This window comes from Arvicola amphibius, chromosome 10, assembly GCF_903992535.2.
Source record: "Arvicola amphibius chromosome 10, mArvAmp1.2, whole genome shotgun sequence".
Taxonomy (NCBI): Eukaryota; Metazoa; Chordata; class Mammalia; order Rodentia; family Cricetidae; genus Arvicola; species Arvicola amphibius.
The window spans coordinates 80,744,378-80,758,136 of record NC_052056.1 but is presented as its reverse complement, the minus strand read 5'-3'; the positions used below and the strand labels follow the sequence as shown (position 1 = coordinate 80,758,136).

Below are 13,759 nucleotides of genomic sequence, written 5' to 3'. Positions count from 1 at the left end.
AGTGTGGCTCAGGCCGGGCCGGCGGCCTTCACCGGTTAGTCTTGGAGTAGACATAAAGGTCTCAGACCATCCTCACAGTCTCTGTTCTGCAGAAGGCAGGACCCCAAACCTGTGACTGTCTTCACATATGCTTAGAAGACAGTGAAGGGGACCGACTTCCTTCAAAAATTAAATTTATTTTATTATTAGTACGTGCATGTGCGGCACGTGTGGAGGTCAGAGAACAGCCTTTAGGAGTTGGTGCTCCACTGCCCCCAGGTTCCAGGGGTTGAACTCCGTGTGGCCATCAAATCGTGTGGCATCAGATCGTGTGGCATCAGATCGTGTGGCCATCATCAGATCGTGTGGACATCAAATCGTGTGGCAAACTCTTCCCCCTCTGAGCCAGCTCTTTATGTGGATGCTGTCCTCTTGTTTGCACAGAAAATAATGCTTTTACCCTCTAGCCCCTCTCCCCCCTCTTTTTAATGATTCCGATTATTTTATGTTTTTAAAGACATAGTGAAGCTGGAGAGTTGGCTCAGGTTAGGAGCCCTGGCCACTATTACAGAGGACTCAAGTTCAGTTCCCAGCACCCACCTGGTGGCTCACATCCACCTGCAATTTTAGTTCCAGGGGATCTGACACCCTCTACTCACCCCAGACATCAGGCATGCACACGGTGCAGGAAAACACTCGAACATAAAAACAAATCTTTAAAATAAAAAAAGGCATGGTCTTGCCATGAGGCCCAGGCTTGCCTGGGACTCCCAGCCTTCCTGCCTCGGCCTTATGGGCACTAAAATCGCTCTGTCCCTGGCTGTCTGGGCTGCCTTTGAAAGGAGTGCTCAGACAGCCTCCACACTCAGTGGCTGTAAAGTCCAGGACGTCAAAGACACAGAGGTGGCTTCTACCAGTCTCTGACAATAGTCACTTGGAACCCTCGGACAGCAATGAGGATCAGACTATACCTTGTATAAGTTAGATTTGATAGCTTCTAAATTGGGTTAATGAATCCTCTTACAGCTGCCCAAGAGAGTAGTGCATTTTGCAGTGACTCCAGGCCTCAATGTCCTCCTCTTGTCCCGGTCACCCATTGCTGTGTGCCAACCCCCCTCCACTCAAACGTAATGACTTAAGACGGGAAGGTGCTCCTCTGGGTTGACTGCGCAGTTGGTGCTTAGCCTGTCCCCTGCAGTTTCAGTCACACATTAGTAGGGTCTGGGATCACCTGAAGGGAGCTTCTCTCCCCGTGTGGTGGCGGGGCTTAGAGGCGGTGAGCTGGCAGAGGGTCAGTACCTTTCCGTGGGGCAGCTACGGGTTCCCTACAGCAGAGGCGCCCCCTACAGCAAGACTCTCTACTTGGGCTGGCTTCCCCTCAGCAAGAGTTCAAGGACAGGAAGTGGAAGACGTCAGCCTCTTAAAACAAGGTCCTAAAATAGATGTGAGGACACACCCACTACTGGGTGTAGACACCAGAGCTGCCTGTAATGGGGAGGGGAAAACAATGTCTTTGGGTCTTGAGGGTTGGGTTGGTTTGCGAGGGTGAGGTGGAGGGGGGAGAGGAGCGGGATGATATGTCTGAGAATTGGTAGCTATCTTTTACCTCTCTGGGCATTCTCAAATCCCAAAGGGTTTGTTTTTAGGGTTAGACCTTTGCATCCACGGAGCTATGTAAAAACTTTTACAAGACATCCACCTACATTGTCTCAATTTGGTCTGAGGCTAGTTCAGGGAAAGCAGGCTGGGAAATGAGGAGCCTATGTAGACTTTAAAGCCCAGGGTCAGACTCCAGGCTCAGATCTGCATCAGGTTCTCATCCATGTGGAATGGGTTTGTGCGCTTGCAGGTTGGTCTAATCGGGGTCTTCAGCACACAAAGAGCTTACGCGGGAGGAAACCTAAGTTCCCTTTGTCTGAAAATGTGGCGCTAGGTCTGCAAAGAGAAGCTCCTCTGAGTCACCATAGTGCGGCAACCATGTCAATAGGGATACTTGAAGCCGCTGTACTGCCCCTCAGTCTTGGGGAACTCCTTCCGGATCTGCCAGCGGCAGCAACTAGGCAGGATGGCAAAGTTGGCCATGTCCTGGGAGCCGAAGCGCCAGATGGCATAGCACCTGTACGCACAGTGTCGTAGGCGGCGTTTGGTGGCCTCTTCCTCCAGCACCAGCAAGGGCTCCTGGTAGAGCAGGAGGAGCCGCAGGGCCTGTCTGGACAGTACGAGCTTCCGGAAGAGCTCTGAGGTGGTGATGCAGGGTCCCGGCTTCCTCCGGCAGCATAACTCCTCCAGGGCCCTGCGATTCTCTGGGAGCCGTGACGGGAGGCAGCTTCCACACTGGCACCAGCCTGGGCTGTCCTTGGACCCGGGGGCCACCTCTCTACACAGCAGCTGCACTTCCTCAGGTTGTCCAGGAATGGGCGGTGAGTCGTGGAGAGAGAGGGACAGCCTAGACAGGTTAACGATATCCGCCTGAGGCCTCTGAAAAAGTCAAGTTTCCAGATCCTTCAACAACAGCAGTCCCTTGGGTTTTAGGTTCAAAAGCTGTATCAACCTATGCAATCACATTTAATATTACAGCGACTGGAGCAGCTAACATTTATTTAACTGTATCAGGACCAGGCAGCTGCTTCTGCCATTAGTATGTTACGAACCTCTAGTAAGACAAACGCTTGTCTCCACTTTATATGTTTGGAAAAGGAAATTCAAAAAAGCCAGGTATCAACGGGGACCTGGCCCTTGCCCTGGCTGCCTTTGGAGGGTGTGTCTCCTCCTGGGTGCTTCTTCCATCACTCCCAGACAGTGGGCAGCCGACCCCTTCTAAACAGATCTCCCTAGTTAATGTTTCTTTGGTGACTGTTGTCTTCCAAACGAAAGTAGGAATGATGTTTACTTGTTACATACCGTGGGGCCTGGGGCAGTGCCCAGTACACAGCAGATGGTATCGGTTGACTCATTCCTACTATTACCATGCCTGCCAGACTCTGGCAAACTCATTTGTTATCTCTTAAAGTTGCCGGAATTGTCATACGTAGTCTATGTGGCATGTGCCTTTATTCTGGGTGAAGACCTGAGTCAAGTCATTCAAACTGCATAGTTCGAATACGTGAATGGTCGCAGAAGCACTATTTATGAAAGGCTGAAACAATCCCCAGGATCCACCAACTAATGGGTAGAAAAACAAAAGGTGACCTATGCAGGCAGTGTGTCTGTCCAGGAATACTATTGAGCCACAACCCGAATGAAACAACAGCAAACAATCTCATGGATGAGCCTGGAAAGCACAGCTAACTGAAAGGAGTGCGGCTCAGGATCTCACAGCACGTGACCCACCTTATGCAAATGTCTAGAGCAGACAGACCAACAGGAAGTAGGCGAGTAGTTATGGGGCAGCTGGAAATGGGACGGGCCTACATGACCGAGTGGGGTTTCTTTCTGAGAAGATGCAAGAGTTCTGGAGTTGGTGGCATTGACCAGGTGGCATTGGAACAAACAGAACATCACTGAATTTATGTGCCATCAAATGGCAAATGTGTAGTGTCTCAAATACTAAATACTTTTTTTTTTTTGACACAGAGTATCTTGTAGCCAGGTTGACCCCAAACACACTATCTAAGGCTGGCCTTGAACTCCTGATATTCCTGCCTGCACCTCACAAACGCTGGGATTACAGTGATTTACCACCACACTCAGCCAAACAGTTCACTTTCTACCCAAATTCCTCAAGGACATTATAAGAAATGAAAATTTTGATCAGTTCCTTCCAAGAAGAGATAAAAATTCTAAATATTAACCAAATCTATGAAGAAATACGAAGAATAGCACATCATATTAAAATGGAAAGTTGTAAGATAAGGAGCTGGCTCGGTGGGTAGAGTGCCTGTCACGCAAGCATAAGGATTGTGTTGGTCCCCAGCACTCATGTAAGAAGCCGCCCTGGTGCACCTCAAGTCCAGTGGCAAGGACACCGAGACAGGAGGCTCCCTGGAGCTCCCTGGCCAACCAGACCACAGAATTAGGGAGCTTCGTGTTCAGTAAGAGACAGTCTCGAAACAATAATGGCAGAGAATTATTGGGGAAAACAAGTAGTTTCAACTTCTGGTGTTCATACACTTGCACACACATGCATTCACACGAACAAACATGCACACATGCCTATACACACTCCTAGCTGTGGGGGAATATTAGCTGAAGAAGTGTTGCGTTTGTTTATGCTGTGGAACACTTGTTTAATGGTGCAAAGATGTGTTGCATTCTTTTATGTTGCATTTGTTTAACTCTGTGAAGCTGTGTTACTTTGCCTGCTTAAAACACCTGATTGGTCTAATAAAGAGCTAGACGGCCAATAGCAAGGCAGGAAAAAGGATAGGCAAGGCTGGCAGGCAGAGAGAATAAATAGGAGGAGAAATCTGGGAAAGGAAATCTAGGCGCAAGAGAAAGAGGAAGAGAGGAAAACTCCAGGCGCCAACCACCAGCTACCAGCTACGCAGCAAGCCACAGAGTAAGAAGTAAAGAAAGGGCTACAGAAATAGAGAAAGATCAAAGTTCAGAGGCAAAGGGTAGTGGGAGAATTTAAGTTAAGAAAAGCTGGCAAGAAACAAGTCAAACTAAAGCCATGCATTCGTAAGAAAGAATAAGCCTCTGTGTGTGTATTTATTTGGGAGCTGGGTGGTTAGCCCCCCAAACGTAAAAAAGTAAAAACAGCAATAATGACGACAACACCTAGCCTTGGTAACCAGTAAGTTCCAGCAGCTTAGAAAGCCGAGGATCCTCCCTGGCAGCTCACCAAGACTTTGTCCCGAAGTCACATGGGGTGTAGTTCTCAGTAGTGCTACATTTGCCCAGATATTCAAGGACTTAGGTGCAAACTCCAGTATCCCCCAACTTAGATCAATCATTGAAATTCACCACATAACAGGAAAAATATGCCTCACAAATTATTTCAAAAGAAAAATATTTTAAAATTCCACATCCATTTATGATAAAAAAAAAAAAAACAAGCTAAGCACAAAAGGGAATTTTCTTGAGTCTAATAACTACATTCTTAAAACATTCACCAAAAACCGGTGGCAGAGAATGAATTAGACAAGCTGGCTGCTGAGACAGGAGATGAGGTAGAAGCCTGTTTCCCGCACTGGTGGCCTAGCCAGGGCTGCTGCTGCTGGCTGGCCCGAGGGTTCTTCCCCGAAGCCTCCAGGGGGAACCAGAGCCCTGCTAACACCTTAACCTCAGCCCGTTAGCTTCCAGATTGCAGTGCAAACGGGCTGCTTAACCACCCGGTTTGTGGTCACTGGTTGTGGCCACAGGAAATCAATACAGCTGGCAAAGATGCCCAGTGACCAGAACCATGGGGAACACAAACGATTGCAGCCTTTTGATTCTTGGTATCTTCTAACACTGAAACATATGCTGGCCGTGATTCAGGCAATCACACAACAGATGTTTGCCATCATGGCATGACTGGCATTTGCCCCCACACTAGAAACTTCCCAAACGACCTTCCACGCTGGAATGGGTAGATAAATGTAATGTTTATGATGCAGAAATTATACAAAAATGAGAATGAACTATCACCATATGCAATGTCAGATAACTCACTAAAAGTTTGAGTGACAGGAGTCAGACTTTCAACAGACTGTGTCCACTCAGAGTCTTTACTATACAACTCAATTTTCTTTAGGGTCTCATTGGGATTCCCAGCCTGGTCTGAACTCCTGTGTCCAAGTGTTTTCCCTGCAGCCTCTTGAGTGCTGGAACTACAGGTGTAGACAGCTGTACCTTGCTTGTACAGTTGGACTTTTATAAGAGTCTAGAATCAATAAAACCAATCCTTAAACTGGGTGTTGTGGCACACCTTTAAACTCAGCCCTGCCCTCAGGATTCAGAAGCAAGTAGATCTCTACGAGTTCCAATCCATTCAAGGCTGCATAGTGAGACTTTGCCTCAAAAGAACAATAACAAAAACCTAAAATCTAATCTTTAGATGTAGGATGAGGGACTGTTTACAAGGGAAAATGGCAATTCAGGAGAGGCATAAAAGGGACTTCTGGAATATTCAGCCTCTCTCTGTCTCTCCTCCTCTGGATAAATATTGCTAAATCCCAGCACTCGGGAGGTGGAGGCAGGCAGATATCTGTGAGTTCGAGGCCAGCCTAGTCTACAGAGTGAGTTCCAGAATAGCCAAGGCTACACAGAGAAACCCTGTCTCAAAAAACCAATAACCAAAACAAAACAAACAAAACACCCCCAAACTCTACTATGACCTAGCTATACCCCTAGTCTAAAACATCTAATTTTAAATCATTTTATTAGATTTATTTTTGTGTGTATGCATGCTTGTGCATGTGTGTGTGTGTGCATGCATGCCTGCGTGTGTGTGCATATGTGTGTATGCCTGTGCACACGTACCACAGGAGATCAGAGACTAACTTGTCTGAATTGGTCCTTTCCTTCCCCATGACTCAGGTCATTAGCCTTGGAAGCAATGGCTTCACCCTCTGAGCCATTTTCCCCTCTCATCAGCTCCCAGACAACTAATTTTTCAATCTGGGTGCTGGTTCCGTGAGTATGTTCACTTTGTTAAAATTCATCAACTATGATTTATATAACTATCTACAAGTGTTTATATTTAAGAGAAAAATCTCCTAAAAAAAGACGAAATGTTTTCACTTACTGGAACTTCTTGGCCTTTGACGACTTGCAGACTCTTCCCGAGCAGTTGCTGGTCCACCATCCGAATGTGGGGCTCATCCACAAAGGACACATACTTTAACGTCTAGGAAAAGAAGGGTAAAAGTCTGCCCTGTGCAGGTTACAGGAATTGCCGGTGCTGATATACGTGATCTCATCTGCTCACCACACCGACCACATGACAAGCAAGCTAACGAGACCTAAAGGGGAGACAGACATGGATCCCCACATGCCCTAACTGGAGAGCTGTCCTGGCCGCAGTCCAGGGAGGCCCCAGCACAGTGTAATGGCCTGTGCTGAGCTCTCCTGAGTTCAGTGTCCGTAGACGCTGGGGGCTGTGGTGTAGTTCTTAAATTGTTTATGTGTTTCTTAAATTTCACTCATATGGGCGGGGCAGTGTAGAGTTTTTAATTACAAAGGTGAACTAAACTCCCCCTTCCTTCCTTGCTTCCTTCCTTCCTTCCTTCCTTCCTTCCTCCCTCCCTCCCTCCCTCCCTTCCTCCCTCCCTCTCTTCCTTCACTCCCCTCCTCTCTCCCCCTCTCCTTTCTTCTCTCCTTATTTTCTTTTTTGAGGCAGTGTCTTTTTCTCTAGTCTGGACTAGCCTCAAACCCGCCATCCTGCTGCCTCAGTCTACCTACTGCTGGGATTGCTGGCCAGCGCCACCACACTGAGCTTGGCTGGATTTTTATTCCCATCGTGAGCACGAGGACAAGGGACAATAAACAATGAACTGTGCTTTCCACTGCTGGAAAAGGATGGCGATGCTCCCGGGGGAAAATAAAGTAACCTTTGTTTTCAAGGAGCCAGCAGTTTCTCGTGGGGAGCAGGCAAGTGAGTGGGCTGGACCCGCCTCACAAAGTCCAAAGTAATAAAAATCAAAACAGGACAGGTGTGGCTTCTCCCCTACCTTAGGCTCTTGGCTAGAAGCCACCAGCGCCCACTGCCACCAGCACTATTGTGTGGGTCCAGGACACACATGTGCATGTATCCATCTATGTGTATGAAATGTACATGTAGAGACTGTACAGGTGGAGATTGCGTGTGCAGTTGTCTTTTTAGCCTATAAACTGTGAATCTTTTATTCGTTTTGTGGACAAAGCATCTTGGATATTTGCTGATGTCATTACCTAAGCTGTTGTGACAAATTCAGAGGCCGGCTGGACTCAGGCGCAATCTCAGCTTGACTCTGTATGACTCCGGACAAAGTAGTGACCAGTCTCAGTCTTTCCCGCCTCCCTCACTCCGTTCATATGAGTGTGTATCTAGTTTTTGTTTTTGTTTTAAATATTTATTTATTTATTATGTATACAATATTCTGTCTACATGTATGCCTGCAGGCCAGAAGAGGGCACCAGACCCCATTACAGATGGTTGTGAGCCACCATGTGGTTGCTGGGAATTGAACTCAGGACCTTTGGAAGAGCAGGCAATGCTCTTAACCTCTAACCTCTGAGCCATCTCTCCAGCCCAGTTTTTGTTTTTTTGTTTTTTTTTTTTTTTTGAGATGAGGTCTTACTCTGTAGCCTAGACTAACCTTGAACTCGTGGCAATCCACCTGCCTTAGCATCTCCTGCGCTAGGACATGAGGCACCACATCTAATTTTCCAGGTGTTTGTTGCTCTTGTCTCCAGGTTGACCTGGAGCCCTTGTTCTTCTTGTCTCAGCCTTCTATGCAATGGAATTAATTACCTCACTGTTTCCAGTGAGTGATGTGTGTGTATTTAAGTAGCCAACGGCTTTATTTTCTTTCTTGCTAATAATACCTAAGTCGAGAATTGTTTACTACGGCGTCTTTCACCATTCACCCAGTGGACATATGGATAGATGTTGTTTCTTCCTGTTAGTTATTCATTTATTTAGCAATACTGGGGATCGAACCCAGGCCTCACACATGCTGAGCAAATGCTCTATTCCTAAACTATTCCTTAATTATTAGTAATTTAACAAGCATTATCAATAATTTAACAAAATTTAGTGACCGTCCTCTAAACACATGTACCATGTGTGTCTTGTATAAAGGTTTCTCTTTATATGGAGAAATGGAAAACCTAGGATATTAAACACTCCCTTTAAATATTATTAGTCACTGCCAAATGATTTGTTCTTTGAAGCCATTGTATTATATGGGGTCAGGAAGGGGCTGTGCCAATTTAATAAATGACAAAAGCTGGAACATAAAAATTCGCCTTCCCTGTATTTCTAACTTCTCCATTTTTGCTTCTTTTCTTTCTCAAAACCAAAAACACTCATCAGAGAGACAGCTGTTTGGGGTTACCAAGAAACCTACCCACTTAGGGATGAATGGTCTATGTTTTTAGCCACCTAGAGGAATCTGTGTGTGTGTGTGGGGGGGTGTCTGACGGGAGCAGCATGCCTTACCGACTTTGGCTCCATGACCAGCTCGTACTTCTTCCTGTAGTAGTACTCATTGACCGCACAGAATTCACAGCACTTACAGCAGGGGTAGACGCCGGACCTGCAGAAGGCGCTCGAGTATGTGTTGATGAGCAAGTCGATGAATACAGTGGCCTGTGGACCGCAAACACCGCGCCAGTGAGACTTCTCCCGCCAAATCAACATTTTCTTTGTTTTTCTTCTTTCTTTCTTTCTTTCTTTCTTTCTTTCTTTCTTTCTTTCTTTCTTTCTTTCTTTCTTTCCTTTCTTTCTTTCCTTCCTCCCTCCCTCCCTCCCCCCTCCCCTCCCTCCCTCTCTCCCTCTCTCTCTCTCTCTCCCTCTCTCCCTCTCTCTCTCTCTCTCTCTCTCTCTCTCTCTCTCTCTCTCTCTCTCTCTCTCTCTCTTTTTGTTGCTATTTCCAAGTGTTTCAAGACTGGGTCTCACCGTATAGACCAGGCTGGCCTCAAGCTCACAGAGATCTGCCTGCCTCTGTCTCCCAAGTGCTGGGGTTAAAGACGTGCACTACCACTGCCCAGCCTGAATCACTTTTATAAAGGATGGGGAAGAGAATCTCTTACCAAGCCAAAGTAGGACAGTGTAGATCCAATGTACACAACCAGCTGGATAATGTCAAATTTTCCTCCCTGAAACAGAGCAGGAAGCGTTACTCAGCTGAACTCAGAGCGGCGCCTGGCGCCTTCTCTTGTTAACTTGCAGTCGGTGCAGAAGACGGTGAAGGCACTGAGGCACACATCCGAGTGTTCAGCTGTCACAGAGACCACAAGACATCGTGCGTCCCCTTTCTGCCATCTAGAATGCTCTAGAGAGATGTGGTCAGTAAGGGGAGAACCTCCATATGAGATGGGGGTTTCAGACAAACTCTCCCATAGTGTGGGCTAACTTGGGGAGTAGATATGCCCACACCCCTATGTGTTCTTATTAGTCTCTGCACGGTCCACTCTCAATGGCCTTTCCATTCGCCCAGTTATATTTTATTAGTTCTTGTCCCTTTCTTCCTCCTTATGTATTTTCAGACAGAGTCTTAGTTATGTAGCCTTTCCTGGCCTGGAATCTGGTGTGATCCTGAGAGGAGATCACGGGCCTCTGCCTTCGGAGTGCTGGGATTAAAAGCCTGCACCGCCACACCCAACTTTGCATTTCACTGATTCTTTTGTTACAGTGTGGCATCAATCACGTGCTGGGGACCAAAGCCAGTCTTCTTCCTAGGCACACGTTCTCCCAGCTGAGCTATACCCCAGCTCAGTATCAGGTGTTGTTTATTTATTTGGTTGGTTTTGTTTGCCTACTTATTTTAGAGTGTGTGTGTGGTGTCTGTGATGTGTGCATGTATATGTACAAGTGTGCATGTCCATGCAAATGTGTAGAAGACCTTGATTTTGGAACATCTTTCCACATTCTGCGTGATTGCTTTTGTGATGAGTGTCTCAGTGGACCTGGTGGCTCTGAGTCCCTGGAATCCTCCTCTCTCTACCTCCAGTATTGAGATTACAGGAATGCACGCACTGCCATGCCCAGTCTTTTCCCTGGGTTCTGGAGGGTCTGCACTGAGTTCCTCATGCTTGCCCTTCACCCTCTGAGCCATCTCCCTAGCTCAGTATTAAAGTATCTGGAATGTTGAATATTAGAGCTAGGTGTGGTGGTGCACACCGAAAATCCCAGCATTTAGAAGGATGAGGCAGGAGGATTGAAAATTCAAGGCCGGCTGGCTTTTAAAGCAAAAGCCTGGCCCGGAAAAAATCAAACAAAGGTTGGATATTTGAATTGTTCCTCAGTCGTGTTCCATGGTTTTCCAGATGGTTTGTTCATCAGGAGAAGCCCAAATACATCTTTTCCTCCTATCATTCCACAAGTGAATTGCACAGAGCCAACTCCTGATTGTGGCGGCTAGCTTTCACGCCTCACTGCATCCACAATTAGACAGTGACAGGAAGGAGAGACTTACAGTGCCAAAAACCAGGATGTCAAAGCGGATCCCAAAGGCTTTAATCAGCGTCCGCTTTTCCACGTTGTTTTCCTTATAGTACTTGGCGTATCTATGGGAGAAAAGTAGCCACATTCACAACACTATCGCTGAACGTGCTGGTATCTTCTGGGGAGAAAGAGCAAACCAGCAGCCAATCTGGTCTTCCTCATCGGCTTTTGATGCCTGCCACAGTTGGCAGAGGAGAGAGTACAGTCCAGCCCTCTAATTACTCTCTGACAATTGGAACCAAAGAGCATCCTCAAATAACCTCACCTGCTCCCACCGCAGAGGAACAAAAATTGGCTTTTAGTTTCCTATGAAAACATCCAACTTTTAAGGCAATATAAGATCAACAATAAGCAAAGAAACATTAAAGAGTAATTTCAGGCAATGTGTTTATTTCTCTTTTCTTATTTTTAGACAAAGTCTCTGTGTGTGTGTGTGTGTGTGTGTGTGTGTGTGTGTGTGTGTGTGTGTGTAGCCCTGGCTTCCTGGAACTCGTTACATAAACCAAGCTGGCCTCAGACTCGGAGATCTGCCTGCCTCCAACTGCTGGTGTTAAAGGTGTGTGCCATCATGGCAGACTTTTATCGCCCTGTCTCCCTCTGTTCTGATTTTTTAAGACTGGGGTTCTCTGTAGCCCTGGCTGTCCTGGAACTCACTCTGCAGACCAGGCTAGGCTTGAACTCAGAGATTCTCCTGCCTCTGCCTCCTGAGTGATAACAGGCATGGCTTCTAGAACAAAGCAGGGAAGGAGAGCGTGAGCCTCAGCCCTCTGTTGCCTACCGGGGAGAGCTCAAGAACCTGTCGTAATTGTGCTGTCTTAGATCTTGCGTTCATCTCTCTGCCAATCATTAGCCACACAGGCAAACCAAAGGTCAGCAGCCTGAAATTCATCTTGTGTGAGCCTATGAAGGCCACATCCAAACCTTCAGGCCACCCTGCTACCACCTTGTCTATCTAATTCTCATAACAGGCCAGAATTTCTCTACCCTCTGGCACACAGAGGCGGGTGGCGCCAGGGCCAGACATATAGTTCACGAAAATTCTTGTCACCCAGTGCCTAATGACAGCGTTCAAATCAGCAGCTCTCAGCCCTCTCCCCAGCCTGCCTTGCCCTTCCTCACAATCTGGGCCTCCCCCTCCCCTTGCTCTGTCTCTGACTAAACCAGCTCTTCTCTTGCAGCCCTAGATGGGGTGTTCTGCTCCCATCTTCTGGGATTGGTGGGCATTAGACTTAAGTCCAGTGACAGTGACCTCTCCATGTCAATCCCCTTGAGCTAACCTGGCACAAATCACACCCACCCCAAACAGGTACAGAAGTTAAATGTGTGTGTGTGTGTGTATGTGTGATATTTTATTTTTCATAAATAATCAGGAAGATTTAAACTACATGTTTAGCAGGGTATGGTGGTAAATACTGAAGAGTCCATGAATAAGAATATAAAAATGTAGATTCCAAAACAAGTAGAAATAAAAAAATATAAAGTTGTAAGCCTAGGAGAAGAGAGCAGGCTGTCAGCAGCTTTCTCAGCAGCTTAAGGATTAACTGTTAACAGTGGGTTACTCCGCTTTACAACCCATAGCTCTATTTGCGAGGCTGAAGCGGCTCTCTGCAATCTTAGGGTCGCTCAGCAAACTGAGGATCAGCTTTTAGATACCCTTTGGGAGCTCATGACCACCAACTGATGTGAGCTGAGTTAACTTTTAAATGATGGGATGTACGTGACTTTCGACTTTTTGGTTGTACATTTTCCCATGCCCTTCCCTGCTATGCGAAACTGGCAGTGTCAGGGGAGGTGCAGAGCCCTGGTAAACACTATCACGGAACACCGGGGAAAACAATGGACCAAATATAAACACTAGTTTAACTGAAAAACTCTGTTAATGGAAATTGCAAAGAAGGAAAATTTGTATCTGAGTTTTACCTTGAGATTTAAAAAATTCCTTTGTTCATGCCTAATGCTTACTATAAAAGGAGGAGTTTGAAAACCAGCCTTTGCCACAGCCTTACAAGTCCATCTCTGGCTGTGGTCTCCGTTAGCTGATAAGCTTTTGGAGCCTTATAGAGATTTTTTTTATGTTTTTCCTGAAATAAAGTTTGCCTCTGGTTTATTAGACCTTTGTGGTCTGTCCCCATCTTTGCATGACCCCCCTGAACCCAACAGTGCCTATTATCTTCACATTTGGAAGACTGAGACAGGAGAATTGCTTTGAATTTAAGGACAGCCTGGGCTACACAAGGAATTCAAGGCTAGCTTGGACTGTATAGTCAAAACCTGCCTCAAAAAAGCAAAAGAAAACAGCAACTAAACAATGCAGTCCAATGCAACACAATAAAACCACAAACTCTTAAGGCTTTGGCCTGATCTCTCCGCCCTTTACAGGTGGTTCTTACGTAAAGACACACATCTTTCTGAGTTGTTCACAGCCTGTTTCCAGGTGTAGTAAGAGAAGAAAACAGAAGACAGATGCTCTGCCAGAACACCTGGAATAGCCCAGATCCTTCCTGTGAAAAGTCCTCAAAACTGGAGACTGAAGCCAGGTGGTGCTGGTGCACTCAGGAGGCAGAGGCAGGAGGATCTCTGTGAGTTTTAGGCCAGCCTGGTTACAGAGCAAGTTCCAGGACAGTCAGGGAAAATCTTGAAAAATCAAACCAAACTAAACCAACCAACCAACAAGCCAACCAACCAACCAACCAACCAAAAACCAGA

General features: G+C 46.6%; 1 protein-coding gene across 1 annotated transcript in view; it reads right to left on the bottom strand.

Moving 5' to 3' along the window:
* Positions 1–396: 396 nt before the first annotated feature.
* P2rx7 (purinergic receptor P2X 7) overlaps positions 397–13,759 on the bottom strand; it is a 40,171-nt gene continuing 26,808 nt past the window's right edge. Inside the window, exons 9-13 of the mRNA XM_038345557.1 lie at positions 11,025–11,115; positions 9,640–9,705; positions 9,047–9,196; positions 6,650–6,751; positions 397–2,457 (exon numbers count right to left, since the gene is read on the bottom strand). Of these exons, the coding sequence (XP_038201485.1) occupies positions 1,960–2,457; positions 6,650–6,751; positions 9,047–9,196; positions 9,640–9,705; positions 11,025–11,115 (907 nt within the window). The 3' untranslated portion in view covers positions 397–1,959. The remainder of the gene's footprint in view (positions 2,458–6,649; positions 6,752–9,046; positions 9,197–9,639; positions 9,706–11,024; positions 11,116–13,759) is intronic.